Source organism: Crotalus tigris, unplaced genomic scaffold (assembly GCF_016545835.1).
Source record: "Crotalus tigris isolate CLP2741 ecotype Arizona unplaced genomic scaffold, ASM1654583v1 scf7180000019007.31208882:3723066, whole genome shotgun sequence".
NCBI classification, from domain to species: Eukaryota; Metazoa; Chordata; class Lepidosauria; order Squamata; family Viperidae; genus Crotalus; species Crotalus tigris.
Genome location: NW_024097321.1, coordinates 3,628,138 through 3,653,837, shown reverse-complemented (window position 1 = coordinate 3,653,837; position 25,700 = coordinate 3,628,138). Strand labels below are relative to the sequence as shown.

Here is a 25,700-nt window from a genome sequence, read left to right as displayed (position 1 = left end):
CTTATATATGTCAGATTCTTGGATTTTCCTAGCTGGAGTTGTTGAGTGTCTTCCCCCAATGGTGTATTTGGTGGTTGGTTATTCTGCTTTGGAAGTATGGTTATAGGATTATTTAATAGCCTGTCACAAAACTGTTAAGCTCAGATGAATCAGGCAACCTCAGTCTTTCTAATACCACAATGAATTTTCTGTTCATAGTCCATACTATTCTGTAGCAAGTGAATATATATTTAGGGTGGAGGAAATGATAACTGCATTTGTGCTCTCTGCAGAGAATATTTTATTGTATTTATTTATTGCTACTGTTGAATTTAAGTGCTGTCAAAACGCTTGGCAATTGTTTATGCCGTAAGAGACACTGCTGCTACCATCACTGAGGGAGAAGAGTTTTAGAAGTTAACTCGTAATATCCTTGCAGCTATACGATACAAAATTGTTTGACTAGGCTTGGGGAGGGTCATGCTTTTAGAAGTCATTTAAAGATCAAGGGTTTTGTAGGGTTACAGGCTAATCACCACATTGTCTGGAAGGAAGCCCTTTGATCTTCAGAAGACTTTCGAACGGCATATATAGCATTCTATATTTTAATGCCCCCAAATTAGCCAGTTGTAAGGGCCTGGGTCAAATGCATCATCAGTCTGGAGTCCCTACACCCGTGAAAGAAATCCAAGGCCAGCCTCCCTTGAATCAAGTCCATTGACTCTTATCTGGCACCAATTTGCCTTGATCGTTAGTAGATCAGATTCTTGTATGTAGGTTGCATGTAATAAACATGTAGCGCTTTCTGAACTCTGTCTTGGCTCCTGGTTTCTTGATACCACCAATAATTCTTCATTAGAGAAATTTCTGTATTCTTTTAATCAATTATTGCACACAAAGCATTTCCAGTAAGGGATATATAAATGATTTTAAACAAGTGATATAACTTTAAAGAGATAAAATGGGCAGTATTGTACAGTAATCCGTCTAGTTGAACAAAGGATCTGACAATCAGCAGTGTGTGTTTTTGTGCCTATTTTTTCTCCTAGAATATTTTTAAAACTATAGAAGAAAAGCATTTATTTCTAGCATGATATCCCAAAGGCTGAATAATTCTCTTTCTTTGCATAACATGGCAAAGTACTAGCAGGGCAATGTAAAGTTTGTATATGTCAGTGATGGCGAACCTTTTAAAGACCGAGTGCCCCAAAACTGGCCGCGCCTCCGCTCCACCCCCCTGCCCGCCCCCACTCTGCCCCCCATCCCCCCACCTGCCCACAGGACCACTCACCGCCTCCAGGGCCTGCCGGAGATCGCCCAGGCAACCCAGCAGCGCTATGATGGCCAACCCTCTGCCCGCGCCCTGCAGCATCAACTGCATGATGGGGTGTGAGGGCAGAGTCTTGTCTACGCTGCCTGGCTGCCATGTCCTTGGCTGCGCTGCTCTGTGTGGGCCACGGAGAGGAGGGAGTCATGGGGGAGGCAAGGCTGGGGAAATGGCATGTGTGTCCACAGAGAGGGCTCCGAGTGCCGCCTCTAGCACCCGTGCCATAGGTTCACCACCACTGGTATATGCTGTATATGCTATATATATGCAATATAAAGTTTGCATATGCAAGAGAATTTGCTAATAGTTTTCTCCTTCTCCTTACTTCTCTGTGTTTAACACCAGATATCCTCTTTTTTAAAATTTCAGTTTCAGTTGGTGTTCGATGGATGATAGCAGTAACAGAAATTAACAAAGGCTCAACTTATGGCAACCACGGACACAAGGAGAAGCAAAAATGAAATCTCCAGAGACTGCTTCATACCCAAAGGGAACAAGCTTGTGAACTGCTGTGCACATCTATCTTCAGACATGAAGACCAGGAATCTGTTAGAGAGAGCTCATGCCTTCACTGAAGTCACGTCTCTTCTCTATCCATCTCTCCCCCCACCCCCACCCTGCTCCAGCTGGCAACAAGAATCAATAGTCTGCAATTCATTTTATTTTTTTCTATACTTTTTTTATTCAGATTTTTCAGAGAAGCAGGGGGTTTTTTTAACTAAGAAAGAGACAATATGCAAAGTATAGGAAGAAAGCAAATGAAGGAATTAATATTCTTTTTTTCTGAATAAATCTTTAATGGATTAAAATATGAAATAAAATTTACTTTCCTACAAGATGACCAAAATGAGTATTTTACGTATTTAACTAAGAAAGTAAGAACTTCCTTACTTTGCTCTTTCTAGTCTGGTGGCGTTTCCCAATTGTGACCAACAAGCTGCCTCTGGAAAGCCCAGAGAGGCTTATTATAGTCTGTATTCCAAATGGTTTTAGGTTTGTTTAGTTTCACTTCTATTTCTGCGGAAGTAATTGTTTTAACCAATGAGTGATACTTGAATAGTACTTTCACTGAGCTACTTAGCACTATCCAAATATTTATCCTTTGGCCAGCCTGATAAAAATAGGAAGACTTTCCCCTTAACATTTGTTTTCAGTTTGCAGAGAGACTTGTATTACCAGTTCGTTTTCAGTTCACTTCAGAAAGTGAAGTGAATGCAGTTAGTGCTCTTTTATTTTGCAATCCCATTTTTTTAAATTTGCATTTGTTTATTTCCTTTCTGGACTTGGCTCCAGAGTACTCATTCTCAATCCTTTATTACATTTGGAAAGGTTTAACATTTCCAGTCATAATTACATATCCTGACCTAAAGTAATCTATTTCTTGCATTCTTCTACTGTAATTTTTCCTTTTTTGCTTCTTATGCTTTAATCATTATGAATCTATAAAAGACTGTCTCTTTACTCCCAAGATTTCAGTAAAGTTAAAAGCTGTCTAAAAGTCCATTTACAGAAATACCCAGCACAATGCAGTTATTCATACATCAACATTCCCAAGGAACTCAAAGCATTAGTAAAGTTATTTCTATAGAAACTCTTATTCACTAAAATGTATTTTCTATATGCACAGTATTACCTTTAATACTATTATCCAAATTAGATAGTAAATTATATGTCCCATCTTTTCTAGAATCCTCATTTAAATTTTAAATACAGATGTTACATTGGCTGCATTCCTAGTATATGATATAATGATCATGAAAATTATTTATATTAGAGCACAGGTTGGCAACCTGCGGCTCCGGAACCGCATGCGGCTCTTTGAGCCTTCCCCTGTGGCTCCCAGCCTCCTCTGCCTTTGCAGAGAGAGACAGAGACAGAGAGAGGCAATTGCGCTTCCCTGCTTGTCTCTCTGTGTGTGTAAAAGAGAATGCACTCGCAGTATTCTCCGAGGAGCTGAAAAGCTTATTGGGCAGAGCTCCTCCCTTTGCAGCGTCAGCAGGAAGGCGGGAGAGAGCTAGCTAGCCCAGCTATGTTGACTCAGGAATTCTGAGAGTTGAAGTCCATGAGTCGTAAAAGAGCCGAGGTTGCCTACCCGAGCTCATTGAAGAACAGCTTGAAGCCAGTTTGCCAGGTGAGCAGCAGATAGGAGAGGAGAGACGGGAGGGGGGGGACAAAGAGAGAGAGAGAGAGAGAGGAAAGAGAGAGAAAGAAAGAATGGGGGAAGAGGACTGGCAGACCAAGGGCAGATAGACCCTTTTGACATCTAAAATGAAGATAACATTGCATATATCCTTTTTTACCTCTGTGTATGTACGTACACACACACACACACACACACACACACACACACCTATAATAAAGGTAAACAAAGATATATGCAGTGTTATCTTCATTTTAGATATCAAAAGGGTTTTGCGGCTCCCGCTGTTTGGTTTTCAGTGGGAAACGGGTCCAAGTGGCTCTTCGAGTGTTTTGGGTTGCCTACCCCTGTATTAGAATATTGACAGTATCTCAGCTTGGATAGTACTCTGGCCTCTTTGATGTATAGATCTGCACTGCTGCTATTATGTCTCCCTGTAGAGTTTATCATATTCTAATAATATATTACACCAAACTCTAATGTAGATTATTTGGTTTAGGCCAAATAAATCTGCAAACTCTTGATATTTTAATTTGTAAACAAAGCTTTAGAGTTCTGTGGCTTAAGTAAAAATCAACCTTTATACTACAATGGTTTGTTTAGCATTCTAAAATTCATTGTTTGAGGTAGACTGTTTTTAGTAGTTAATGGTGTATCCAACATCCCAGCCATTTAAAAATACTCTGTGAATCCCTTAGCAAGGACCAATTCCAAGCTAACAGAGCCACCCTCTTATTTTTGAAAGGGAAAATTATCAGGACCACAAGAATTTAGCTGATATATTTGGCAGAATGAGACTTTTAACAGATACCTGGATAGTTGAAATCTTTCATCAAAACTGTTTTAATTTTTTCTGAAGCTTCAATGCTGCTTTACCTCTTCTGACTGCTTTGATTTATAGCAGACTCCAAGTAACAGATCTTTTTGGTTAGCTTGCCCTTTTATTTAGCTCAGTTGCTTTCAACATGTTACCATCATTTATTTATTTATTTATGAGACTTATATACCGCTTTAAGTGCAAGCATTCTCTAAATGGTGTACACCAGTAAGCAATGTATATATATATTTACATTGCCCCCAACAATCTGGGTCCTCATTTTACCTACCCCGGAAGGATGGAAGGCTGAGTCAACCTTGAGCCGGTGAGATTTGAACCGCTGACCTGCTAAACACAGTCAGCTAAAGTGGCCTGCAGTACTGCACTCTAAATGCTGCGCCACCTCGGCTCTTTTATTAATCATTAATCCCGGAGACCGGTACGCAGGTAACTTCATTCCTGATATAGAGGCAGTCCTCAACTTACAACAGTTCGTTTGACCGTTCAGTTACAATGGCACTGGAAAAAAGAACTTATGATTGCTTTTCACACTTACGGCCACTGCAGCTTCTCCATGGTCATGTTATCAAAACGACTGACTCATTTATGATGGTTGCAGTGTCCCAGGGTCATGTGATCACCCTCTGCAACCTTCTGAAAAGCAAAGTCAGTGGCGAGGAAGCCAGATTCACTAAACAGGTGACTTAACTGCAGTGATTCACTTAACAACTGTGACAAGAAAGGTCATAGAGCTCACAACTGTCTCTCTTAGCAACAGAAATTTTGGGTTCAATTGTAGTCGTAAGTCAAGGACTACTTGTGGTATGGAGAAATTCAAGATAATGTATTTAAATTCTCTCATTCAGTTACCCTTTTCCATTATACTGAACAAGTGATTTCCAAAACACTTCACTTTACTGCTGCATTCAGTCCATTACTTATCCACCTATTACTCTAACGGACCTACGATTCCCCATCCTTATATTTACTGCATATTCAAAGTTGACTTGAAAAAAAAATCTCTCGTTGAACTTTTGTTTTCAATGGATAATAATGATGGGAATACCAACTGGATCCTCCTGACCAGTGTCGTTTATGATGTACTTCTTGGAAATAGAAACTTACTTCCTTGTACAGCAGGATTACTTTATTTCAAAGGCTGTCTCATTCCTGCTTAATTTCTTTCAACTTCTGAAACCACATGAAATACAAAAAACCCTGATTATAATTTAAGCAAAATTAAACATTTAGTGCTTCATTGACAAGCATTGCTTTTAGTCTAAAAAAGTGAACTGACCCTAGATGCCATGTTTTAATCAACTTTTAACCCATATGTTACCATAATATCCAAATGCCAAGGAAGATATATAGCTTGATTTTTGCTAAAATAGCAGTGTACTTAGATGTGAATGTACTTTTCAACACATCATTAACGAAATAGAAGGGTGCTGAGAAATCAATGCTAAATATAAGCATATGATATCAATGGGGATGCATGCATGTGTCTTTATAAAAGAATTGCAACTATGGATATTGTACAGGGAGACGCCACATCTGATTTAAACAAGTAGAGGAGTTAAAAAGCGAGGATTAAAATTTGGCAATTCAGTCTGTGTAAGAGAACTGCAAACATTAAGTTTAAGCTCTTCTAATGGTAGCCAAATATGCACAAACTGAATTAGAATCTTCTTTGCTAGACTTTTGCTTTGAAAATCATATGCAATTTAGCTACTCTTGGCTGACAACCACTTTTCTCTCTGAGATGAATTTCCTTTGTTCAAGGAAATGAACCACTGAACTATTTAAAGGAATTATTTATAGAAGCTTCATTACACTTGCAACTCTGAATTTTGGTTTGGGGAGAAAGAACTACCATAGCAATAGTAGGGAGATAAAACCACAGCCTGATATGTTACTGAAGTCTATAATTGCAGGTGAATGCCATAACGGATTCCTACATTAGTTACATCTGAAGATCTGGATTCTCTCTTGAATTAAGCTTTAGTGGCAAGATATAAGCATAACTGTGAGCAATAGTAAAAGCTACTTACCTTCCCAGAAATTTTAAAATCCCTATCCAAACTATAGCTCAAACAGCTACACAAGTGCAACTAAGACTCCTGATGAGGAGAAAACCATTTAAGTGTCAGCTTCAGCAACAAAATAGGAAACCAAAGACTTCCTAAAATAAACCATTTATTGAGAAAAAGCTTTTAAATTTCTTCAATCAACATCTGCATAACGAATCAAGCTGGCCAATAAAAAACAGAAACAAAAAAAAAACAGAAAAATAGAAGTTCACAGTCAGTGCACTCAACAAACAGGAGATTAAAAATAAGGTTCAGAATGCCTGATATAACACTAACTTTGTTTTTGAACCTAAAAGTTCAAAAATCCTACATATTAACATTACAGTTCTCAGTCATCTGAGAAACAGAGAAAGGACAAAAATAAGGTCATGGTCCATTATACAGTAGTAATGGCACTTTCACTGAAACATGCAGCTTCTTTAAACTCATGGGGCTGCCAGGGGAACAACAGGTGCCAAGGGAAACAAACAGCAGCAGCAGTAAAAGTGACGCTTGTCACTTGTGCAGTCTTCAGTCTTGTTAGGCCTTGAGTCATATCCTGTGTCTCAACACAGTCCAAATGTAAATATTACATATAGTAGTGATTCAAAAATACTTCACCCGAATACAGGCAACCATGTGCATAGCTTCATTCTTCATCTGTGCACACCTGGGTGGTAACGAGACAACAGATAATTAGCTCTATTAGGCTTTTCTTTTAAAGGTATGATGCTGTTGGACAGTGTTTCCCAACCTTGGCCATTTCTGGGTGTGAAGACTTCAACTCCCAGAATTCCATTGCCAGCATGGCCACCAGTTAAGAAATTAAAGTTGCTAAGGTTGGACACCCTTGGACTGAGCCAAATGTTGCACTTTGGAATCATGCTGATTGGGATTCAAGCTAATGCCCTTCGTGCCATCACCTGTCCTCCTTCAGCATCTTATAGCCGCTGAGCATATCTGGTTAGAATTAGGATACTTTTATTTTGCTTTAAAGATGCTTAGCCCGGCAGCAAAACTGTAGGCTCCCCTAAGTCTGCCCCTACCTCCTTTTTGTGCACTATTCATTGTCCCAAAGGCACACAAAGCCTAATCATTTAGAAGTTTGCCAATAGGGGAAAACTCTGAAAATGCAAGCAATGTCTTTATCTCCCAGTTAAGTTGGGGGTTACGTATTTATGCTGAATGATTTATGCTGTTCCAGTTCTTCTGACGACTCTAAAAGAAGAAAAATGTGCAGTAATTGCTTATGAAAACTAGAACTAAAATCCACAGGCTCTTTTTAATTTAAACAGGTCCACTTATGTTCTAAAGAATAAGATCCCCAGAGTTACTATCAAGAATAGCCAAGCTTAACTAACCTTGACAAATGAATGATCGAGGAGCTGGCTAGCTGTCCATCTCATCTTTGGATCACTCTCCAGGCAATGAGAAAGGAAATCTTTTCCTTCTGGACTTATCCTTTCAGGAATCGGTGGCTTATGACCCATCCCTACTCTATACATGATCTGAAAATTATGCTCAAATTCATGCCAGGGTCTCTGTAACAAAATAGAAGTAATCCAGGTTGAGAAACTGAATTTTCTCACTGACTAGACGCATTGTGGTAAGTTAGTTGCTGCATTTCTTCTTTGATAACAATAAGCTCTGATAAGTGTAATGAATAAACCTGAGTATGAAGATTCATAATCACATGGGGTGGGGGGCAATTCCAATCAGTGGGCAAGATTTAGTTATCTCTCTATTCCATTAATACATTTAGGAATCAAGCAATGCACCAAACAATATTCCCAAGCAATTTTCATACTGGTTAGACTCTATTTACAATGTTGGCTTATCTGAAATCTGGAATCTCCCTATTTGGAGATAGCAGAAATCTGTGCAGACTTCTCTGAGGTCTTCAACTAGGCTCCAAAAGATAAATGAACTAAATGATGTCGCAAGGACAAGATTCATTCATACTTCATCTTTAATAAATAGGTTCTATGCAGTTGAATCAGTTCTTTCTATTAAGCTTAGGAAAGTACACTCAGGATTTCAATCAAAATTAATTCTTCTCTTGCTAGTGGCTTTTAACTGAGCAAAGTTCAAGTTATTTAATATCCCAGAAATCCAATAATGGCATGTTTCAGATCATCCACAAGGCATCCTCAGTTAACTAAATTGATTGAACATCATATAGCAGGTGTCCCCAACCCCCGGTCCATGGACCAGCACCGGTCCACAGCATGCCAGCAAGCGGGCCGCACAAATAGGCAAAACTCCATCCTCGGGATGCAGGCAGTGTTCAAAACCACACCCCCTCTGGTCTGCAGAAAAACCTTTCTCCATGGCACTGGTCCCTGGTGCCCAAAAAGGTGGGGGACCTCTGTCATATAGGAGACTTACCTTCCCTGTGACCATTTCAATCACAACGCATCCAAGGCTCCAGATGTCTGCTGCTCGTCCATGGCCTTCTCCTTTAGCTCTAGTAATCACTTCAGGAGCCATGTATGCTTTGAAACAACACACAGAATCACATCAGTTTATGCAACAAAAGGAACAGAAGGCTTCTCAACAAAGGGATTTGTCTGAGAAACCAAAGCATGATCAGTAGTAAGCTACCCATCTCTGCTGCCATGTTTTCAAGTACAAAGTACAACCTTCGGTTATTCTATATGAACTTAAGGTAGACATTATTGCTTATTTAAGAAGCATTTTCAACAAATTTTATTTTGCCTTTAAGAAAGAGCTACAGGTGTCCCACTCACTCTAGTGCAAGGGAAATATTTCCACACAGTTTTATATCCCTACTAGGACTAGTACAAAGCTTGAAGTTAATTATAAAACAGTTGCACGCCCCTATAAAATCGCTTTGCATAATATCAAAAATAATAGCAGATAATACTGATGAGCGCTTTACTGATCTGCAGAGTTTGGACAATTGTGACAATGCAGCCGGAAGATTTTATTTTTGATTTAGATTTACAGATCTGTACTGACATTGATATTCCAGAAGGTGGCAGGACTTAAGCAATGTTGATCAACCTTGAAAACCTAAACAGTAGCTAAACTAGTACAGGTAGTTACAACAATTCCTTTAATGACCGTTCGAAGTTACAACAGCCCTGAAAAAAGTGACTTATGACCATCTTTCACATTTACAGTATGTCTAGTGTGGCATCCCTATGGTCATGTGATTTACATTCGGATTTTGACAACTGGTTCATATTTATGACGGTTGCAGTGTCCCAGGGTCATGTGACCACCTTTTTGTGACCTTCTGACAAGTAAAGTCAATGGGAAAGCCAGATTCACGGTGTTACTAATTTAACAACTGTAGTGATTCACTTAACAACTGTGGTAAGAAAAATCGTAAAATGGGGCAAAACTCACTTAACAAATTTCTTACTTAACAACATAGGTTTGGGGCTCAACTGTGGTCTTAAGTCAAGGACTAGCTGTACTTGGAATGGAGGATAGATGCTTTGTTGAAGATTAGAACTTACATTCTCATAATAAAATAAGATATGAAGTCAACAGCATATAGTAGAGAATCTCAATGGCTACTAGATGGTGTTATATGCATAGATTTCGTTGTATGTTCCTCCTTACCGGCAGTTCCCAGAGTACTATTCACCTCCCCAGGCATCGTCTGGGTGTTATTCTTTAATTTTACAGAGCAGCCAAAATCTCCCAGCTTTATCAATCCTGATGATGTAAGAAAGATGTTTGCTCCTAAAAGCCAAAATAAATAAATAAATGAACAAACAAACAAACAAATAAGATCTCACAATTAAACATTAGAGAAGATTTTAGATCCAAATTGTTACAGTACAATCAAGCTATAAATGCACATGCATTATAAATATCTGGACAGTTAATATTCCTGCTCACAAATTCCTATAAATATCCTGCATGCAATCGAGGATGGGCGATCCACACATTTCCTTTGATTCTTTTATCCGAATCTTATTTCTGACCCAGCATCCCTGTATTCTCCAAATAAAAGACGGGGACTTTAATTATATATCCCTTTCATGATCTCTTAAGCATGAGGAAGAATTCGGAAAGAAAAACTTTCATTAAGTTTGCATAATTCCTGATCCCACAAGGCTAATAGCAGTTGTTCCTATTTTTCTTCTCCAGCTTGAGCTCTGAAAGGAAGAGCTTCCATCTGCAGGATGCTTCCTCAGTGCATTGCTATGGAAACTGAAAATGGTCTTCAAGAGAGGGAGAAGCAGAAACGAAGCAGCAGCATAAATCATAAATCGTTATTCAGGCAGGCCTGTCTCACTGCTTAAGCTACTATGCTATTCTAGAAATCTGCAAAAGTGAGAAAGGAATGTTTAAGCCAATCCTTGGATCATGATGAATTACATTTAAAACCCAGCTGGAGTGGCAACTTGACTTTCAAATGGTGAAAAACAACCATTAACATCCTGTGGTTAAGCATAACTGCCTGCTGCTTCTATTCTCTACTAAACAATCTCCGAAACATCAGCATGTAATATTTTCTTTTACATACAGTATGCTGATGCAATTATTGTTGTAACAAGTGTCCCCATTTGTATCTTGATAAGTGGTCTCAGTCCAAAGGCATCCTTCAGATTCAGTGGAAAGTGTCAGAATTTTCTGTTATTTCCTAATAACCTTCTGTTCTCTTCATTTCTAAATACTGATCACAACTGTGAAAGATACAATCAGCCATACATTCTGGCTGACAAGCAAGCAAACTTCTCTTAAAACATCCAGCTGCGGAGCAGAGGAACTGGGAAAGGCTGAAAATAATGCAACATGTTATTTGAAGTGATTTGTTTCTAAAATGTGTATCTGTTACACTTGGCTTTAAACCAGTGGTTCTCAACCTTTTTAATGCCGCAACCCCCAACCGGTCGTAAGTTGAGGACTACTCAACCGGTCGTAAGTCAAGGACTACTCAACTGGTGCAGCACCATTTGCAGAATGGGACTTTTGGCGGGCTCAGCAGGGCAGAAACAGCCTGGACAATTCCTATTGGCTTTTGAAAGCCAATAGAATTAGACTCTATTCAAGAGAGTCTATTCTATTGGCTTTCAAAAGCCAATAGAATAAAAGGAAGTAGCACAGCTAAGGAAAAGGGGGAAAAAATGGCGGACTGCATTGTTTGGCGACCCCCGTGAAATGGTCGTTCGACCCCAAATGGGGCCCCGACCCACAGGTTGAGAACCCCTGCTTTAAACAAACATCTGTTGAACAGTCCAAAGTAGAAGAGAAATCTAAATAAAATTACTACCTTTAATATCTCGATGCACTATACCATGTTCGTGCAACACATTGATGGCAGTTGTGATCTGCTTTGTGTAGAGTCTAATAACATGCTCTTGGAGGCCCAGCCTCGACACTTCTTCCAGCGTTCCCTCATCACAATACTCCATAAAGATATACATTTCTTCCTATAATTGAGGTGCAAAGAGTTTTAATTGGACATCCTCACTAGGTAGAATGCAGCTCTTTATTTGTAGGCATGGTCCAATAAGGCCTGAATGTGAAATACGAGAGCTACTTTGGTGTAGTGGTTAAAGATACTAGAGGTTACAAGCCAGGAGACCAGGAATTCTAATACTCCATTAGACACAGAAGCTTCCCAGTTGCTTACTCGCAACCAACCCCAGACAAGGCAAAACTGTGCTCTACCCCACAAACAGTTGGCTGGTTCCACTCCATAACCTTCAATAAAGTAGGCTTCATCTTGCAATGGGCTGATTACATTAGGGTGTGCGACAGAGTCCAAATCCTATTTTGCCAACAGTCCATTGTGCGTGCAGTAGGAAAGAGGACAAATCTTTGTAGTAACGAGCAACAAACATGGCTGCAGCAAATTACTCATATAATTCATATAATTTACTAAATGTCTAACTATAATAAGGGAATTACAGTTTTACATGCTTTTTACTGTTGTGCTTTGTTCCTTCTCAAAGGTAGTAGCCTTTCTTTTCTTTTTTTTTCAAATTTCAGCCAAAGGTAGAAAAGAGAATCAAGTCTACTCCATCGGCTACCCTAAGAAAAGAGGCCTCTCTCCTACTTTCACCCATTTGAAATAGAGCTAGTTTTTCAGGCTATGCAAATTCTTTTTGGTAATTAAAAGAGGGACTAATGTTGAAGGTAAATTTTCTCTTTTTCCTTCCCTGTCTCCTTTTCCTTGCACATAATTTCATTATATTTTTAAGACAACAGGTAGACGATGAACATCTTCTAGCAATTGTGCAAGTATTTTATCGTATCTTATGAGTTGATATCCATAAGATAATTTTTCTCTATGTCACAAGCTGAAAAAACAATTATAATAGTAATTTTATTAAAATTACAATAAAAATAAACAAAAACAAATTAATAGAACAGTAAAATAGAAAGTGAAAATATAATTATTTTTCAAAATAGCGAAGAAAAAAATAAGAATATAGTAAAGAAAAAAAGCAATATATCAAGAAATGACTTCTCCCTTCATCACAAGCAAAAACAATTTTATAAATCTGTCATCTTAAATAAACAATATTTCATCTTTTATCTAGAAGCAAAATGTAAAACTTCCATCATTTCAGTCCTAAGCAGCAAAAATCCATTTAGGGTTTACAAGGGATGACACTACATCTATTTTAACTTTGATCAAAGAAACTTGATATGTTATCCTTTTCCTTTTAACAATCTTGATCTTTAGTCTCTTCTTATGTCCTAGACTAGAATTTGATTTCTTTTCATTTTTTCTTTGACCCTTATCATCACATTTTTTTTTCAAAGCTTTTTTAAAATACAATATAAGAAAATTATCCAGGCCAATCTTTTGCTTTGTTATTTGTATATCCCTTTTAATTAAACATTAGCCGGTTTCGTTTGTATATCCAGTGTAGCATCTTTTTACGTATTGTTCTTATAGCTTGTCATTATTAAATCAACTTTCACATCAGTTTCAGATCAGCTGACTGCAGTTTCAGCAAGATGGCTATTGTCCTGCTTCTAGTTTCAAATACTGACTAGGTTCTCCTTAAGAGATGGCTTATGGGTAATGTAGTTTTAGCTATTCAGTAAATCCCATGTTAACAGGTCACTAGGAGAAGCTACTAAGTTCATCACAGGATATCCTGGCTACTAGCCAGCTTGTAAAAGAGGTCTTTGTGAAGAAGGACAAGAGGTGATGTGCCCCATAAGAGCCATGGGGTGAGTTCACCTTCAATTTTTCACCCAAAGGAATGGAAAAGGTCATGATATGTTCAGCAGAAGAACTCTTCTTAACTGTAAGTTATTGTTTGGGATTTCTGATGAATAAATGGTCTAATATTTCTTTCTTTGGCGTTTATCTGAATGAGAAGAACAAGGTTAAAGCAGAAATCTTGTTTGGACCATCACAGACTCAAACACAGGTTCCATGGGAATTCAATGTTTACTCAAGATCAAAGAGATAACAACAGTCAAAGCATGCGAATGAAAAGAACAGTCTCCAATAGACCCTTGCCTGAATGATCAGCTTTTTAACAACAGTGAGCAGAATAGTCCAAAATCATTCCAAGATTCTAAAAGCCAGATTAGGATTGTCAGCCAGTCCAGAGCACAGAATTTCACAAGCAGAATCCAAACAAATTGTCATGCAAGAGCTGGAGATCAGAGGGGTTGTTTCCAGTACAGGAAAGCAGATCAGATTGCAGGCACTTGCAAGAAGCCTCATAGACTGTTTTTGCTTTGCTCTCCCATGCCAGAGTTGGGAGGCCTTATATTATTCTCATTTGACTGCTCCAGCTGTCAAGATTGTACTTGTTCTCAATCAGCCTTATATGATTCCTGGCCTAGTGTCTCTTGAACCCCATTCCACAGGTTCAGCTGGAGTATCTTCTTCAGAGTCAGAATCTTGAGTCTTAGGCTATGATAGCAATTCTCTTATCTCCTACAGCAGAGGTCTCCAACCTTCCTCGGTTGGCGGACCAGAGGGAAACAGAGGGGAAAGCATTTATGCGCACGTGCACATACAAACGGGGTGCAAGCATGCTTGACACAAACGGAACGGTGCTAGCGCCCACTGACACTAGCACCGCCCTGTTTTTGCTGCGCGGCACTCTGTTTTCCCCACATGGTGCCGTTTTTTATAGTGGCTGGGGGCCAGCCTGATCCGCCACCCGGTGGCCAGCAGGCCACAGCCCGGTAGTGGGCTGCAGCCCACAAATTGGGGACCCCTGTCCTACAGCTTGAAACCAGCCAGAGATAGTCTTATGGACTCCTCCGAGGAACAGCTACTTGGAGAACTTAAGGGTAAACTCAAGTCCGCTCCTGTCCAAAGAAGGATTATAAGGAGTCAGTCTATTTGCCGGCTCTTTATTCCACCATGGTACCAAAGTAATGCTCAGTTTGCCATTTCTTCCCTGGAAGACCCACTGCAAAACCAATTATAGGAAGGCCAAACAGAATCCTTTTTTGTCTTCACTGTTCTCCAGTTTTACTTGCCAACCATTTCAATTTCTATTAACTTTGAAAGGAAGAAAAGTGACATGAATATATAAATTACACTTGGATTTCCCCTCTGTTCAGCTACTAAAACCTTTGGGGTAGAGAAATTACAACAGATGAAGGTTAAGGGATCAACCCCTATGAATCCTTTAACTAAATCCACTGCTTTGTTGGGAAATTGGAACATGCTTCTCACACATTTGTTTCCTAAATAGCAAATGTAATCCTGGAACAATCTACATATATTTACTTCCACAAATAAAATGAAACATAACTTAAGAGTACATAAAGCATAGTACATAAAACATAAAGCAAGACCAACATTCCGGTATACTCTTATCAACTAAATCAATTTTAATTTGTACTCTATGTTAACTGCAAAAGTCAGTAACCATCATCTCCTTACCCTGTGAAGTTCTACACCAAAGTAGCGGACTAAATTAGGATGCTTAATGCCTTCAAAAATTTTCAATTCATCTGCAGTTTCTTTTATTGTTTTGTGATCATTGGGTTGAAATCTGATCTGCAAAAAAAAAAAAGACATTATATTTCATGGGTGTTGCAAACCAAGCTAACAAGAAAACTGACTAGAGAAAAGCAATACTGAAACCATACATCAATCTGTTTATTCTATCACTATCAGAATGAGTAAGAACAATCACAGATCTGTACAGATAATACAGATATAGCTTCCCTTCCCTTCTCTTCTCCTCAATTCTATTCTAGGGCAAGTAACAAAAGTTTAAAATCTACTACAGACAAAAGAATTACAGAGTATTTACCAGTCAGCAAACAAGAGCTGACCTTCCATATTTCTTCTTACAACAAGTTATTAAATGCTGCTAGTGCAGCTACTGAGAGGCCTCTATCTTGTCATTTTTACCCATGCTTCTATTCTATGTTGAATACGATGGGATGCCTCTCCTTCTGATACTAAGAAGCAAATAGGAAAGAGGCATTCTCTCACAGTAAATGGCTTAATTTAAAAAGCTGCCATTTAAATAATTAAATAAATCGCACAAACAAACAAAAAATATAAACATATAAAATTGTTTTACAAGAACATTGCTTACTTCTTTCATTGCCATCAATTCACCAGTGTCAACGCTGATACAGGTATAAACTTTCCCATATTGGCCTTCTCCTGCAGAATTGTAATTAAAAAAAAAGAAAGAAAAAGAAAAAAAAATTTTTCTACAGCCTTATCAGTATAAGTCAGTTATATATCATCTTCCACAGAATATTTACATAAACGTATGTGTGGATTCTTTTGTTAGGTGCCTTGAATGCTCTAGGAATTAACAATCTAATTAATGTACAGGCATTTAAACAGAAAGTGTTTTAAACACACACATACACAAGACCAGAATATCATATATAATAGCTATGTTATGAAGAGTGCATATTAACACCATCACCTAGCTCAGGGGTAGGCAACCCTGGCTCTTTTATGACTCGTGGACTTCAACTCCCAGAATTCCTGAGCCAGCATGGAATTCTGGGAGTTGAAGTCCACGAGTCATAAAAGAGACAAGGTTGCCTACCCTGATCTAGCTCCTGACCTATTCCATCCGATTCCAAAGCTAATGAATTCTATATAAAATATATGTCATTTAACCTTAAGTACCTCTCTTTACACAGTTGCATTACTTCTAAATCATCGGCAATAACTTACTTTACTTCTAAATCATCGGCAATAATATCCTGGACTTAGCACGCTTTAATCCACCATGGCTTTTTAAACAAACCAGCAATTATAAATGCACGGATTGACAAAAGCAAAGTCCTTGAGCCAGATCAAAATAAAATATGCAGGAAGATACGTGCATGACGTTTCTGGATTAAAAGCATAAATGTAATAACTGAAATATCAAGAGGTAGCTCCCTGGAAACTTACCAATTTTGTTTCCTCTTTGCCACTTAAAAGTGACCTTTCTTAAGCCTACATGCATGACATTATCGTAAGATTTGGGCGTGTCACAAACTTGGCCAATGATGTTTTTCCGCCTCATTTCCCAGTACCTCTTTTCTTCAAACAGCTGGACAGATTTCTGAACTGCTTCCATAGGTCCCTGTCTGGAAGCAGTGTCTAGAAACAAACAGAATAGGCAAAAGCATTGATTATGAATGAACTACATTTATTTACCTACACCATTAAAACAGTATGAAACCTATCAGAGATGCAAAACTAATAAATGCTCTCAATATTTAAAAGTTTATCTTTAGTGAAATAAAAAATCAATCATTTAGACTTTATTTTACCCAGGGTATATATTTAGAATATTTGCAAGATAATTACTTCTCAATCCTTCCTCCCCTCACTCCCCAGTGATCCAAATTTATATATACATTCAGCTGTAAAAACTGGGCATGCAGCTATGGTTTCTGGATTACTTTCCACCCCCCTTAGCAGTATAATCTCCTGCTTAAGCAGGAGACCTTGTATCATTTTGGACAAATGGGTCTTCTTAAAAGCCTCCAGCAAATGGTTGCCTCTGTTCCACTGGTTGATATTCTCACTGGTAGGAAGTTTCTCCTTAATTCCAGATTGCTTCTCTACTTGATTAGTTCTCATCCATTGTTTCTTATCCTGCCTTCTAGTGCTTTGCAAAATAGATCAAACCGTTCTTCCTTGTGGCAGCCCCTTAACTATTGGAGCACAGCTATCATGTCACCCCTAGTCCTTCTTTTCACTAGACTAGACATACCTAATTCCTACAACTGTTCTTTGCAATTTATTGCATCTGGGTATTTTTATTCCCATACACATATTACTTCTCTGTGTGTCTTGTGCCTATGCCTGCACTGGGAAGCACAGGGTAGGCTGCATAATCCACATTAGGCACATGATTAGGAAGAAAGATTAAGAAAGGCTTAGAATGGAGCAGCAACCAACATTGTCTGGTGATTGTGCCTCCTATAGGGATACATTCAGGAATTATTTCTCCCCACAGCCCTGACCACAATCTAACACACTGGTCCAGGGGTAGGCAACCTTGGCTCTTTTATGACTCTTGAACCTCAATTCCCAAAATTCCTCAGCCAGCATGGCTGGCTCAGGAATTCTGGGAGTTGAAGTCCACGAGTCATAAAAGAGCCAAGGTTGCCTATCCCTGCACTGGTCCAATGCAGGATGGTCGATTCAACTTCCTAATCCAGGTAGGAGAAGGAGGAGGGAGGCAAAATCACCTAGCCTTCTTATGCCTAGTGGGTGATTAAAATCTGGGTCTCTCTGCTCCCAGTCTTTCACCTTAACTAGTATACCACACTGGTTTACAACTACATGTAAGTATGTGGATGTATTTGTACTGAACAAACGTGACAAGCTCCAAGGATGATTGCTAGCAAGAAGAAGGTAGGAGTTGACACTGATTTAATCCTCCTTTTATATCCCATATAAGAGGGACAGGGCCATCTAGATGATTTTGAACTTATATCTTGTATCTGGCCATGTTACTCTTGTTGTCTGGAAGTAATATCTGAGGGCAAAGGCTTCCTAGACTATATTGAAAATATCTAGAATATGGATACATATAAGGATACGCTTGAAGGAGGAAATAAGAGAACAAGCTTGATTTGTTCAACAACCAATAATATGAATCTAGTTTGAGGCAACGGTAAGAAAAATAACCTTGAATAGAAATACTAAATTATAGCTACTATGAAATGGCAGTTTGAAATACATTTCTTGCCAAAATATCAAACTCTTTTTTTTTTTTTAAACCTTTGGTCTGATTGATAAGAGTCCGAAGCTCCCAACTTCTTCGGGCTGTTCCACTTGTATCCCCTTTTGGATAAGATGGCTCTGTGAAAAACAAAAGGTGCTGTTAAGAAATGTATGGCACACGCAAAACACAGCCAAGAACTGATTTCTCACCCTTTGTTCAGCAGCTTTTAAGAATTCCTGCTTATATTAACATGAGGGTGAAGGCTAGCACGAATGTGTGAATGAGGCTCCACAGCAAGAGATGCTATACATATACATATACAGGAACTGAGCCATGAAAAAAATAAACATTGGGCCCCTCATGTCCTATTCTTTATTCTAGAGACAGTAGGTTAGGTGTGGAGAACCAGTCAAGGAACTAGCATCCCTACCCCTTCTACAGACTACGACCAATTTGCCCCCTCACGGCAAAAATAAGTTCTCAAGGATCAGCAGATCCTTAGATATAGCCTGCCCTGCTGATGGAGGGCATTTATTTGAAATTTATAGTGGAAGCATGCTACAGCTCACACAAGACATTTTTGACTCCACTACAATAGTTTAAAATGAATGCTCTGGAAAAAAAAATAATATATGTAAAAACAGACCTGTGCAAAAGAAAATAATGAAGTGAAGAACTAGAAGCTTCTATTTAAAAAGGAAAGTGAAGAGCAAAGTAATTGAAATAAATGAAGTGTAACAGAGTGGACCCTAGCAATGTCGTATTTAATGGAGCACATTGAATAAGAAAAAGCCATAAAGACTAGTGAAGGTTAACTTAACTATACTAAGTGTTCTTTTTCTTTGTATAAGAAATGGAGTTTGAATGTTCAGACTCTGACTAATACAGGTAATCCTCGACTTACAACCACAACTGAGCCCAAATTTCTGTGGCTAAGCAAGACATTTGTTAAGTGAATTTTGCTCCATTTTACAACCTTTCTTACTATAATTGTTAAATGAATGTTAAGTGAGGAAGATGGCTGTCAAGTGAATCTGGCTTCTCCAATGACTTTGGTTGACACAAGGTCACAAAAGGGGATGCCATGACCCCGGGACACTGCAACCGTCATAAATATGAACCAGTTGCCAAGCAGCCAAATTTTATTCACCTGACCACAGCAATAGCACTTAGACTTGTATACCGCTTCACAGTGCTTTATAGCCCTCTCTAAGCAGTTTACAGAGTCAGCATATTACCCCCAACAATCTGGGTCCTCATTTTACCGACCTTGGAAAGTGAGGGATGCTGCAGTAGTTGTTAGTGTGAAAAATGTTCATTACTCACTTTTTTTCAGTGCCATTGTTAAACTCTGAACAGTCACTAAATAAAGTGTTGTAAGTGGATGACTATCGGTATTCAAGCTAAAACCCAAAGGACATCTTAGAAAGCAGCTGCTTTTTTTGAATTAAAAAGGAAACGAGTGCTAATTTTTGCCACAAAAAACTGCTTGAAGTGCTTTCACAACTTCACTTTCAGGGGAAAAAAAACTGACTGCTATCCCTGCCTGGGCCAAGACCTCAGCTGCTTGCTTAAAGAGGTAAAAGAAGCAACACAGATTTTAAAAACCAATTTGGTGAATTGTGGACTTTCACCCACTGTTAAAAATGCCTTTATTTATTTGAAGCTATTAGACTCAATTGGATATTTATGGCTAATGCACTCATAGTCACAAAGAAATTCAAGCAACTGTGCCTAATTATCCCATACAGAATTCAATAGGTTCAGCAAAACAAAATGCCTTGTTTTGAATAACTGAATCCTGATTTACATAAGAAACAAATCACGTCTAACTGTTTTACATTTCACGCTTGAATAGTCATACCAAGTAACTTGAAGGGTCATACAAAAATACAAGTTATCCAGCAACGGGCAATTCTCTAGATTATATTTAAGTCAGATAATTTATGATACATTTAGGTTATCCTTTTCCTATATATGTATGATACCTCCAAAACTGTGCTTTTTAGCTGTACTGGACTATAATTTCTATCATACTCATGTTAATACATAAGCATGGAATACATCCATTGGCACGGTTGATGGGAATGTAGTGTTTAAAAACAGCTGGAGGCCATGAAATTATGAAGGGTTTTAGCACAAAGAAACAGCAGATCAACCAGATTCATATATGCAATTCTGGCAGCTCCAAAAGCCTATGAATACTTTTGGTTCATACTAATCCCTTTAAATGAAAACAGGAAATTCTTATATAAGAAATTTAGTGAGCGCACATCTTTCAAACTATTTCTCCATTATACTGTACTGTTGCAATTACCCAGTTTCTGTAAACCTGTGCAAAAGAAAAGCCAACGATAGTAACCCAGCATCTTTTTTTCCTCCCTCTTTGGAGACGATGCAAATATGCCAAGATTTTAGAAAAGGTGGATAGTATCGTTGTCTTCCACACTAAAAATATGTGTTTGAGCTCTTCCAAGTCTGCATCTTATTGGCATTCACGTATGCACTAAATTGCAGGAAAGGCTTTTCCGTTCCTTTAAAGTCCACGACTGCAATTTGCTTTATAAACATGTTTCGCCTGTATAGTTATGTGCAGAAAGGGAAATGATGCAACAGATGAAACAAAGGTTGCTTACTTCAACTATTTACTGTTCAAAGAATATGTGCTCTTTGAGCGATAGCTTCCTAGTAAATGCTTTCCTTGGGTATTTTTCTTTAATGTCTCAAAGATGCTTTCTTTCAAAAGACAACTGAACTTTCTTGTTTGGCTTGAAGATGTTTTGTGTCTTATCCATGAAGCTTCTTCAGTTCTGACTGAATGGCGGACAATGGAAAGATATATATTCCTTGTAGTCATGTGGTTATTAGCCCTCTTTCTGAGAGTCACTGAGGCAAAACAAGAAAGTCCAGTTGCCATTTGAAAGAAAACACCTTTGGGATAACCATGACCTCAAAAACAGAGAATCTCCATAGATATTTAATTTAATGTCTTTACCAACAAGTTTGTAGCAGCCTTCTCAACATCAGCTCATAAATATCCCAGAAAGACTATCTCCTAGGGCAGGGGTAGGCAACCTTGACTCTTTTATGACTCGTGGACTTCAACTCCCAGAATTCCTGAGCCAGCATGGAATTCTGGGAGTTGAAGTCCACGAGTCATAAAAGAGCCAAGGTTGCCTACCCCTGTCCTAGGGAAATCTATTTCAAACCTTCTTTTCAACCAGCTAATTAACTCTTCAGTCTTTAAACTTGCAGATCCTCAAGTGGTTTTATTCGTGGTCAGATAGTTGTTATAGCTATTGTCATAGCTACCAATGTTGAAGTCTAGGCAATTTCAAATGAAAGTGCCACACAAATAAGTTTCAAGACTGGGATTAATAACAAAATAAGCTGTTCTAAATGTTTCTAAAATCTGACTCTCATATTATGTGGTCAAAATCTCCACAATTATATCAGAGTAAGGATACCAAATTAAAAGTTAAGCAGAAGCCTTACCAGGATATGGTAAATATATTTTAGGGGAAATAGTATTCATATACAATCATCATTATAATAGCACCTTCTCGTTCTTCTGTGGGACTTGAATGTCGGCTTAATGATCTAAACTGTAGTTCAGCAGCAATTGAAGCCAGACGATCATTTTCAGGAACACTGGAGCCTCTGTTGTTTTTTTAAAAAAAAACCAAAAAAACAAACAAACCCCACAACTGTTTTACTGATCAAGACTTTTACTCCCCCCATTTCTGAGGTGCAAGAAACTGAAAATGCAAGTAAGAACACAGCCATGACTGGTTATGTTAACCAAAACTACTGTTTAAAAAAGCAAGCTAAATATTTGTAATATACATCTAATAATATCTATATCTATATCTATATCTATATCTATATCTATATCTATATCTATATCTATATATATATATATATATATATATATAGTATATATCCATTATCCTGAATAAGGGAACTTTAAAAAGCTGCTAGTTTTTAACTGCTTTTAATGTTAGAGTCAGTGAAACTAAATGCAAAAAGAGCCAGCATATACAAATGCAAGCATTAAGCCGCATTTATGCATGATAAAAAACAAACAAACAATGGTCTCATAGGAAATTGGTGACCAAAATCTTTGGCATTATTATAGGCCAGCTTTTTGCAAAGAGTTTTAATTGACAGATAAACAAACTTTAGCTTTAGGAAATAGAATGTTAAAGCATTGGTGTCATCACTGGCTTGCAAGTACATGCATATAACACATACATGTATGTATGTATGTATGTATGTATGTGTGTGTGTGTGTATATATATATATATATATATATATATATATATATATATATATATATATATATATAATACATACATACACACACACACACACATACATACATACATACATACATACATTCTCTTGGCCCTGGTCATATCTCAAATGTGCATTTCTGCTGGCTGTATAATTGGTCTAATTTCATGTGACTTGAATCACAGGTAGTATTATAAAAATGCAGAAAGGGTAGACAAAATGAATTGCATGCATCAAAGACAGAACAAAACAATTCAAACGACCTTTTTTTAATAAAACATGCATTATCAAAAATGTAGCTGAACATGCGCTTTGTACAAACGTCTAAGGATTTCACACTCTGAATGGAAACAAGTCAGTCATGGGGAACATAAAATGAAACCAAGAGGAACTACTGGGGTCTAAGTGCACACATGGTTTATATGAGTGGCATGAACAAGAATGAGTCTGCTAGGCTGGGGAGTGGAGCTACCTGAGGTCATTTGCACTGCTGATGGGTTTTGGCTGAGCTGAGTCAACCCCAACAGGAGTGGGGCGACTGAAAGCAGGGCTACAGTGGTTCCGTACATCACATGGGATATTCCTTGTGCTGCAGCGAGAAAAAAAGCTTCAGGAAAAAAAAGCTCTCCACTTTAAAATGGATTTTTTTTAAAAGTAAGAATAGCAGCCTGGAAACTAACATCTTGTAAAAAGTTATGGCTTCTAACCCACAAGAAAGATTTCTAAACACAAAGTGCTGAAGGCAAAATCAGAAAGAAACAAAAATATAATGAAGCCTATTTGAGAAGTAACTTGGGATTTTAAATTATGAATATGTATTCAACTAACTCACTAACATCAAAACATAGAAGCCACCATGTCACTGATGAATCCACACATACGTTTATTTTTAAGAAACAGAAGATAATGCAATGCCACCAAAGCTTATCTTCTCCATCTCAGTTCCTTGGCAATCTTTTAAAAGTGGGCATTTTTAGTAAATTTTAGTAAATAGCATCAATAGCATCAGAGGCATGTTCTCTTGGCCTCATTCATAAATGTGGTATGATATTCTGATCTGAGGCGCAGCCTTCTTTTCTTGACCATCTCAAGATTAAGCACTCAAAAAGGAAGGAAAGAAGGCTGCAGAAATAGTAGCATAGAGCTAGGTTACATATAGGAGTAGGAAAAGAGTTGCTTCATTCTGATTGCCTTGCAGACCTTGTACCCTGGAGAACAAAAAAAGCAACAATATAAAGAGCGTTCTTTAATTTAAAAATCCAGCATAGGGAGAAGAACTAAATTACTTCTGGGCTTGTCACTCAGTAATGTCAAAGGTGCAATTCCATTACAGACAGGCATGCTGCACCCACTACACAAAACAGCAAGTCATTACCAAGGTTGGAACAGAAGTTGTGTTTTTCTCAAGAGTGCAAACACTGTACTTCAGTGTAGAAGTGGAAGAAGGATAGCTAGAGAATAATAGTGCTGGAACTGCTTTAAATCCTTCATTTTTGTATTTCATAAGTAATAAAGTTTGGGATAAGGCTTTACGTACCTGAACCCTTCAGGTGTTGGGATGATGAGGTGAGGATTTGGGGGATCACTATGGCATCGAGGTACTTTCACGGGGCGAGGACTATTCCGATGAATAGCTGTAAGCAAAAAGAGGCAGGAAAAGATCAATTGTGTGGGAACAGGGAGCATCAAATCACGCCTTAAATTATATGCTAGTTGAACTATAGTATCTTTGTCAAAAATGAGAGAATGCACTGAAATTTGCTGATTTTGTAAACTGTTTTTAAACAGTCCATGGTTTTGTCTTCAAATGTGTCTATCAAACTGCTAAAATGAAAACTTTAAACAATCAAGTCAACTCAAAATAAATAGGCTAATAAACTGAGCAGCAAAAACAAGTAATTTATGTTGAAGTCACTTGGCATAAAAATTCAGAAGAAAAAAGGAAGCAGGTAAAAGTAAAAAGTTATCTAAGTCATAAGCCAATTCCAACCTTGATGAGTTGGTGAATATGTCTTCAGGGCTATAGAGACATAACCAAGAGGTCTTGTAGGCAACAACCCAGAAGTGGTTTTGCTTACAAGCCCAAACAAGATTGGCCATCTGCTGTTACCTGCTATTTAACTTGCCTACAGGCATAATTTTCACAATTAACTTGGACTGCTTTGAACTGACTCACTTTTCAGGCCCATCTTTGATGAACAAATTCATTTTAATATTACAGATAGTCCTCATGGGACTGGCAATTCAGTCATTAAGCAAAATGGTTGCTAAGTGAAATCGTGACTGGGCTTATAATCTTAACTCATCTTTTCTTTGCTTTATAGACCCTACAAGGGTCGTAAATGGGAAGACTGTTAAGTTACCGTTTTATCACTGTTGTAACTTTGAACAGTTACTAAATGAAGTAGTTATTAAACAAGGCTTACTTGTACTTGAATAGTTCTTTTCTATAGTCATAAAGATGCAGCCATGCTATTTCAACATAAGCAACTCTTTTGTTACACATTTCCTTCAGAGAAAGTTACACCCTAGTTGTGAAATACATGCTGCAGTCTACCAATGAGATTCCAGGTTTAATCATGTAGGCTTGTACTCCAATGAAATAAATCAGCAGAATGGTATCAATTTTTTTCCTCCTTGTCAACTGTAACAGGTGAATGATGACTAGCTTGCCAGTCACTTGGAGAATAGACACTCAATGGGCTATACTTAAGTTTGTAAGGCATAATATGTACACAACTCAAAATTTAGGAATCTCAGATAGGATCCTGTGAAAGAAATGCATAGCGGTAGCTAAACATCTGCTTTTTATGACAACTGTAAGGACGAACATTCTAGTTTGTTCCTCTTGATTACAAATGCTTTAGGGTTAAGATGAATAGAATTCTGCAATAATGTGCCCACCAGGGGAAGCCTTTGAAGAGGATCCAAAAACTTCAATCAGTAGAAAAT

General features: G+C 38.0%; 2 protein-coding genes across 9 annotated transcripts in view; one reads left to right on the top strand and one right to left on the bottom strand.

The window, feature by feature from the left end:
• AGPAT4 (1-acylglycerol-3-phosphate O-acyltransferase 4) overlaps positions 1-3,175 on the top strand; it is a 48,828-nt gene extending 45,653 nt beyond the window's left edge. For both annotated transcript variants that reach the window (XM_039358323.1, XM_039358320.1), the window contains one exon: positions 1,676-3,175. In XM_039358323.1, the coding sequence (XP_039214257.1) occupies positions 1,676-1,767 (92 nt within the window). In that variant the 3' untranslated portion in view covers positions 1,768-3,175. The remainder of the gene's footprint in view (positions 1-1,675) is intronic.
• A 3,267-nt stretch (positions 3,176-6,442) lies between these two features.
• The window catches only part of MAP3K4 (mitogen-activated protein kinase kinase kinase 4), a 111,744-nt gene continuing 92,486 nt past the window's right edge, over positions 6,443-25,700 (bottom strand). For 5 of the 7 annotated variants that reach the window (XM_039358243.1, XM_039358247.1, XM_039358241.1 and 2 more), the window contains 12 exons: positions 24,286-24,382; positions 23,221-23,337; positions 22,011-22,111; positions 18,508-18,588; positions 16,681-16,872; positions 15,857-15,927; positions 15,190-15,306; positions 11,587-11,746; positions 9,927-10,049; positions 8,721-8,827; positions 7,694-7,873; positions 6,443-7,002 (listed from right to left, as the gene is read on the bottom strand). In XM_039358243.1, coding sequence (XP_039214177.1) covers positions 6,982-7,002; positions 7,694-7,873; positions 8,721-8,827; positions 9,927-10,049; positions 11,587-11,746; positions 15,190-15,306; positions 15,857-15,927; positions 16,681-16,872; positions 18,508-18,588; positions 22,011-22,111; positions 23,221-23,337; positions 24,286-24,382 — 1,367 coding nt within the window. In that variant the 3' untranslated portion in view covers positions 6,443-6,981. The remainder of the gene's footprint in view (positions 7,003-7,693; positions 7,874-8,720; positions 8,828-9,926; positions 10,050-11,586; positions 11,747-15,189; positions 15,307-15,856; positions 15,928-16,680; positions 16,873-18,507; positions 18,589-22,010; positions 22,112-23,220; positions 23,338-24,285; positions 24,383-25,700) is intronic. The other 2 variants (XM_039358245.1, XM_039358246.1) reach the window with 1 other exon arrangement.